The sequence below is a fragment of the Cryptomeria japonica genome, chromosome 4 (genome assembly GCF_030272615.1).
Source record: "Cryptomeria japonica chromosome 4, Sugi_1.0, whole genome shotgun sequence".
Lineage (NCBI taxonomy): Eukaryota > Viridiplantae > Streptophyta > Pinopsida > Cupressales > Cupressaceae > Cryptomeria > Cryptomeria japonica.
Window position 1 is genome coordinate 177,266,826 of NC_081408.1, and position 7,532 is coordinate 177,274,357.

A 7,532-nucleotide genomic window follows, 5' to 3' on the forward strand; every position below is an offset into this window, starting at 1 on the left:
AATGTCATAGATTGTATCCTTACTCTGTAATATATACCAGCCTATCAGTATATTCTGTATTCATTAACTGTGGACTTAACTTCCATATAAACTTCACACATTCACCACTCTCCACATCAGTGTTTTGATCATTTTAAATAGAGAACAAACCGTGGTGAACTTCATCTGCATCAGTTAAATCATCAACGAAGAAAGAAGATTCTCACCAATTCTTAGACTCTAAAGTCTATCTATCTTGTAGTCCCGGTAGAATTGTTTAGCAAATATAAAGAATATATACAACTTCTTTGTCAGCGCCCAAATTGAAGATAAATATTACCATAAAATAACAAATGATACAGATACTCTATAACTCCAACTTCTATAGTATCAAATACATTTTGCCTGCCGCTGTGCTGCTGGATAGCTAATAGCTTCATGGCAGAAGTTTTATAACAGATAACACCTCAACAGTTGAATCTAGATTGCCCACTGTTGCTAGAGGTAAGAGGTACTCACATCTCCTCAACAAAACCCAGCAACATATCTAATCTTGATGACACAGGTGCATAATTATCTCGATTACTGGAACGCAATTGGGGTCCAAAGTGATAAAAAACAGAATATAAATTCAAATTGTTCAAATGAAGACAAAATATGGCTAGATGCCAACGTTACCACTGTGATTAGGCATCGTCTGACACTTTCAAGCCAGACTAATAAAAGACTCTCATCTTGCTGTAAAGCAAGCGTCAGAGCAAGAATATACAATGCTTCAAACTGAATGAAATTCCTAACAGTGGAACAAGGCAGTCACATAATGCAGAAAACTTCTCCCTCCTTTTAGTATGAATGCACCTATCCAGAACAACACCAGGCTTTTCTTGTTGGTTTTTCTTCAGATTCAATATCTTTTTCCTGCAAAACAACTGTTTTCCCATTAATTAATTTTGCATCCGGTTTCTGTTCCTGGTAGAAGAATACTTTTCTGCTGAGAACATTGTAGATCTCTTTAACAAGAGTTTGGAAAGCTAATTGGACATTTGTAGAATCCAGGGCAGAAGTCTCTATGAAGCACAAATTTCGAGACTCTGCAAATGCAGTCCCCTCTTCTACTGAAACCTCTCTGACATCTTTAAGGTCGGATTTGTTGCCAACCAGTACTGTAACCACACTCATGTCGGAGTAGGCTGCAAAACAGAAGTCCAATAATGTGTTAGCATAAAGAATAATGCGAGAAGCAACAGAAAGAGGAAAAAATGGAATAAAAATCCACAAACAGCGATCAGAAAGGAGAAAATTGACAAGAAGAGAAAACAAACATGGCTAATTTAACAAATTGATTTGAACAAGTTTTTTTTAAAACTGTGTTACGGATAATATAAAAATAGTTCTTAAGTTTCACTGCTAACCTGATTTGGACTAGCGTTTTTATTTTTATTTTTTTTCTGTTTCCAGTAATATAAACAATTTTCTTTCAAGGCAGACAGAACACTAGCAGTTTCTTCTGCATTCACTGTAATGTTGTGCCTTCATCGCTTTATTTGGATATCTGATTTTAGACAAAGAAATTTACTATATTTTCTGTTTTTTATATAATTTAACATTTTCACTGTCCTGTTGTATGTTCATTTCATAGTTGAAATGACAAACTCTCTATTATCCTGAAGATGGATTAGGAGTGTGATAAAAAATGTTGATGCATAAGCTTATTTCACACAGTTGAATCCAGAAATGACATGCCATAATCTGGGTTAAAACATTGATGCACAAGCTTATCTAACACAGATGAATCCAGATATGAAACCTGGGTTAAAACATTGATGCATAAGCTTATCTCACACAGTTGAATCCAGAAATGAAATCTGGGTTAAAATGTTGATGCATAAGCTTATCTCACACAGTTGAATCCAGAAATGACATGCGATAATCTGGGTTTTAGTTGGTCAGGCCTGCCATGACCTCAAAAATATTGTAAATCTTTCAAATGAATCTATCTCCTGAAATGTATTTCAAATTCATGTAAATATTTCAAATTAATCCATCCCCTGAAATGTATCTCAATTCTCTGGCTAAAGGTCATCAAATAAAATGTATATTAACTTTAAGTCTTTGAAATTCTGGGAAAAACTAGAACAGATTCTAATCAGGTGGCTTTTTTATTGTCAGAAATATAAGCATTCACAAAGCTTCTTGAAGCAATTTTTGGGATTTGTGGAAGTATCAATTCGGTATTATCAGTAAAGAATTTTGTTGAAAGATCTACACCTTCATTAATAGAAAAAAGTGAAATGGAAAGCAAGAAGCATTCAGTGCCAAGCTGTTAGTCTCTGCTTAAAATGCAAAAACGTAGTTTCAGATTTACTGTACTTATGGATAACAGATCCACCGCTATCTTCTAATCAGTTGTCACAAGGAAATTGCTGATAGTGAAGAATAAAAAAAAAACTTCATGTGTTTACTTGCAAAAAGGCCAAAAGTAAGCAATTCCACATCCAAAATAATCAAGCGAATGGATACAGATGGCTTGTGAAAAATACTGCATGATTCCATTATACCAGGAACAAGGGAAACAGAGCTGTGTAACTCCTTTAGCTTCAGATTTTTCATGCAATTGTATAATAAAAGGATGTAGAGTACATTCTTTCATATCCTTGCATTCTCTTAGCATCCTGATGATGGATCACAGAGTGTGATCCAAAACATTGACGTAAAAAAAAGAGCACACAATCAAAACCAGAAGCAATTATAGAATATTAAAAGGGAATTTTACCAAATGAAGAACCTTGGACAGTTTTTAAACACTAGGCTCATTTTGGTAGATTTTAGCTTCAATTTTGTAGAGATTTTGGTAGCTAAATTAGTTAAATGACAATAACTGGCAATATGAAGAATTTATTCATTCAAGATCTAGACTGCACTAACTATAAAGAAAGTTTCTTGATCATTGCTTGGCTGTGAAGTAATTGGAACCTATATTGCTTTTGTTTCTTCTTGGGATTCTAACAGAGCTTAAAGTTGGAATGGGTTGAGGAAGGGGCCATGGCAAAGTGTAGGTACTAATTTGCCTGAAGTTGCCATCACTGTAACTGCCAAAAGAGGAAGGGGAAGTGCAAGTCCTAGATCAGAGATTTAATATAATAATTCAATTAACCAAATTCAGAATCACTTACAGTCACCGGTAGAATTTGATTTCCACAGTTTGCTCTCAATATAATATCAACTGCAGAGATCAGAAAATATTGATCCCAACTGAAGTTTGATTTGAAAGGGCAAATGTGGCAGAAGAAAGGCAATGATGACAAGTTTTTGCAGTAACTTCAAAGGGCCAAATGTCCTTGCCTATTCTGTTTAGAGCAACAAGGTGATTTGAAAGAATGTTGTAACTGTTAATAGGATGGGAGCCCTAGCAAGCCCTGACAATTATTTCACAAACATATTCATACTTGGGACACAGCTCTAGTCTATTTTGCTATATCTACTTATCTATTTGTCTATCTCAAACTTTTGAAATTTTAACATCTAGGGCAAGGAAAAACATGAAAGGGATTTATTAATTTCCTATTTTGAAGATGTTTTAATTCTCTCAAGACAAATGCCGGAATCCAAAGGGTTTTGTATGAGGATCCATCATCCTTGTTGATATGTACAGAGCATGATTGTTGCTCTTGCTTGTATTATTTCTTGGTAAAGAGTAGAGAGCAGTATACAATTATCATTGTTTTAGAGGTCTTTGGTCAGGAATGGAGAGTATACCAGTGTAATGTTTGTTAGCAATGGTGACGCATGCCTTTGCTTTTAAATTTTAAGTTGATGCAGTAAGTCTATTAGCATCTCATCCATCCAAATACATGGGAGGAGAAGGCCCAGATACTGCACCTAAGTGGAATCTATCGACTCAAAGCCTGTTCAACTGCATGATGCAATATGTCTTAGGGCCTGAAGTTTAAATGAAGTAGTGCACAAATGTTTGGGTGGTGAGGTTCCTGATTCAAAGAAAGCAGTGAAAAGACAGCAAAATGTTTTTCTGTTCACTACACTGTTCTATCAAAGCACAACATTGATGGTGGAAATGCAAGAGAATTATCTCACACAAGATAATTTTAAATGTAAATTTTCTTGATTTCCTATGCAGTCTTGATCAAGAAACGTTACATATATTGATACAATGCAAGTAACGTGATCTTGGAACAGATTTATTTGAAGATTTTCATGTCCAGGTTGCTGCTTGATAGGAAAGTGTTTGTATTAATAATTGTATTATTAAAACAATAATCTCCTTTTGTTGTAGTGCTGTGCCTACTTTTCTGTTTTTGAATGTCTGGCTATTGCACGGTTTAGGGTAGATGAAAAAGACTGTATGATTTCTGTCGTTAACAGACTATAACAGTTGACAATGAAAAGTGCGAGAACTTCTCTTGTATAGCATTTATTCCTGTACACTATCCTGACAATATTTTTCCCTCATTATTGTGTACTAGTGTTTATTGGCTGGATCGGGCCCGATAAAATCAAAAGACCTTGTAAATTTTCCGTTATCATAACAATATAAGTAGTTCTAATCAAGAAAAAATTCTTGTTTTCATGGTCAATGCTGGTCCTTTGTTTCTGTACTTGAATGTCTGGTTCTTGGCATGGACTAGACCGAAAAAAAACATTATTCCTGTTAACACAATATTAACATTTTTCCTTTGAAACATACCAGCTGAAATCAGAGACCAATTAAACTTAGGCCAAGGAAAAACATCAAGTTTCTATTTTAGAAACAAAGCATTTCCCGTCAAAAGTACACAATAAGTTGGAAACAGAGAGAGCGATGAACCAGAATAATCATATATTTTGTGTTATAAGCACCGTATCAACAATGTTCCTATCAAATATGCGAGATAAATTTAAATCAGGGAGAACAATAAAACCTAAACTTAAAAAAATAAAGGTTCCATGATAAATACGAGAGAGAGAGAGAGAGAGAGAGATTGAAACACAAAAATTATAAGTTTTTTGTTAAAAACAAAGTACTAACATTTTTTCATATCAAATAGCAACAAAAGTTGAAATCAGATTATCAGACAGAGCTTTCAAACCTGTTCTAACAAATCCTAAGGTTTTTTTGTTAAAAACAATATATTAACATTTTTTCATATCAAATAGCAACAAAAGTTGAAATCAGATTATCAGACAGAGCATTAAAACCTGTTCTAACAAATCCTAAGGTTTTTGTTAAAAACACGGTTTTACCTATCAAATTTACAGGATAGGTTGAAATAAGATAAAGCAACAGCCCTAAAACAGGATATTAAATTGAAAGGAAAGTTAAACAGAAAAATACACAGTTCTCCCCATTTAAAATTCTTACTGTGGAAGATCGAGAATGGAAATACGCAGGAATGTGTTTTGCACTATTTAAAATCCTGTTTAATATAACGTTGAGCTTTAATTTCTGTAGTTGATTGTCTCACATTTGGCCATCTAAGGTCTTCTAGAACAGAAGATTTCATTATTTTTCTATTTACTCTGTTTATGCACAAACTTTCTTTCACATGTAAAAAGTAAATCGGAAAAAGAGATGGCAATAAAAACAGGATTTCAAAATCAAATGCAAAAGCTATAAATTCACAGGAACAGAAAGATTTCCATGAATTATATACTTACTGTGAAGTTCATCAAGCCACCGAGATATATTTTCGAAAGTTTGACGGCGGCTGATGTCGTAGACAACTAGCGCTCCCACAGCTCCTCTGTAATACGCGGAGGTAACAGCTCTGAAGCGCTCCTGGCCTGCCGTGTCCCAGATCTGCGCTTTGATCTCTTTGCCATCGATTCCCATGGTCTGCGTCTGAAACTCCACGCCGATCGTCGATTTTGAGTTGGGATAAAACTCGTTCCGTGCATATCTCGCCAGCAGATTCGATTTTCCAACGGCAGAGTCGCCTATTAACACGATTTTGAAAAGATAATCTTCGATTTGCTCTTCATCCGCATATGTCATCATCTTAGGGTTTCAAGGAGAAAAAAGAACTGGATTTTTTCAAAAATATCCAGCGATTTTTCAAAATTCTGTGAAGAGCCAGAAATGCGCCATTAAAATAACGTCATTCCCGACCGTGGAAAATAACTGGATACGGCAATAAGAATTTGGACAGGAAAGGCTTACAAAACTTGAATTAATTGAGGTAAAATTCCGCACTTCAAATTTATTTTTATAAATTGCCCATATAGCATTTAAAACAAACCAGATGTCGAAAATGCAAATTAGAAGTCAAATTTTCATCACAAAATGCTGAGAACCGGAATTTTATCATATACAACGAGTGAAAGAGACTTTTAGGCCAAAAAAAAGAAAAGACAACAATTTCTACCCCGATAGCAGAATGCTGAAACAAATTCTGTATTTTTATGGTTAACATGCACACTGCGGTAAGGATTTCCTGTCCCGTTCTAAAAAATGCTACCTTCACAAAAACGATAGCTAATATTGCACAAATATTTTTTAACCTACTACAATTTCAGCGTACTTCTAAGCAAAAACACGGAAACTGCAAAGCACTTCCAGTGCTATTCTTGGAAATGCAATCTTCAAAAATATTGCATAAAAAATTGTGGAGACGGTAGAATTTCAGCATAAATACAAATTAAGAAAAAATGCTGTTTAAACGTCTCGATACGCCAAAACTTATGCTGTACAATGTTTATATAACAGGAAGCTTACAAAATTAACATAATCTGAAAATGTCGCTAAAATCAAGCTACTCACAGACAAAGCATAGAGTCACAACGTACAAAATATTATTCTAACTTACGGAAGAAGGAAAAGCCAGGCAACGGACATGACAACCAGCGATCCAAAGAATATTCAATATACAAAGCCAGTTCATTGCACACATATATGCTAAATTATTTGCAGAGATCGCTGTGGGACCTTAAAAAAATTAACAAGAATACAGCGAAGGAAAAGTTTCTTACAGATTTTTTACATGTTCAGTTACTAAATCGAGGCAACGGACGCATTTTGTGGTACTTTGCTTTAGTTTACAGGCGTTCTGTGTGGGCCTCCTGTCATTATTTCGAGAGCACAGCCACACGACACAATTTGACGTGTACAAGAAAATATCAAATGCCGCTATCATGGCCTTTTATAGGTTACCGACAAAACCGCAATGGCTCAATATGACCACGTCACCTGGCTATGTGACCGTGCTTTTAGGTAGTGATCCCATACAAAGGGGCTTAAATCTTCTTCTATGTGCTACTCATAGATTTCCGGTTCAAATTTAAAATCACAGCATTGGCTTTTAAACTGTTCAAAGTATTAGATTAAATGGAATTATTTCATGTCTTACATTTTATTGGTAATATGATTAAAAATATATATTTTTAATAATATATAAAATATGTAGAGAAATATTTTTGTTTGTTGTACTATTTTACAATGGTAACAACTTAGGTGGAATGTAATGCATGTAAACAAATATTTGTTATTTTTAACTATTTAAATATCAAATATTAATATTTAATTATAAACACAATATTTTCAAAATTTGATAGCTATTTAA

General features: G+C 34.3%; 1 protein-coding gene across 7 annotated transcripts; it reads right to left on the reverse strand.

Moving 5' to 3' along the window:
• Nucleotides 1–326: 326 nt before the first annotated feature.
• On the reverse strand, nucleotides 327–7,080 carry LOC131032060 (ras-related protein RABA5a). Of its 7 annotated transcripts, none has more exons than XM_057962979.2 (3): nucleotides 6,943–7,080; nucleotides 5,632–6,036; nucleotides 327–1,169 (listed from the first exon to the last, which is right to left on the reverse strand). In XM_057962979.2, the coding sequence occupies exons 2-3, from the start codon at nucleotides 5,969–5,971 to the stop codon at nucleotides 838–840; spliced, it is 672 nt and encodes a 223-aa protein (XP_057818962.1). In that variant the 5' UTR covers nucleotides 5,972–6,036; nucleotides 6,943–7,080; the 3' UTR covers nucleotides 327–837. The 7 variants fall into 7 exon arrangements, with proteins under 7 accessions (XP_057818962.1, XP_057818961.1, XP_057818964.1 ...); XM_057962978.2 differs by having other exon boundaries at nucleotides 6,780–7,065; XM_057962981.2 differs by lacking the exon at nucleotides 6,943–7,080 and adding an exon at nucleotides 6,760–6,929.
• Between the last annotated feature and the right edge of the window lie 452 nt (nucleotides 7,081–7,532).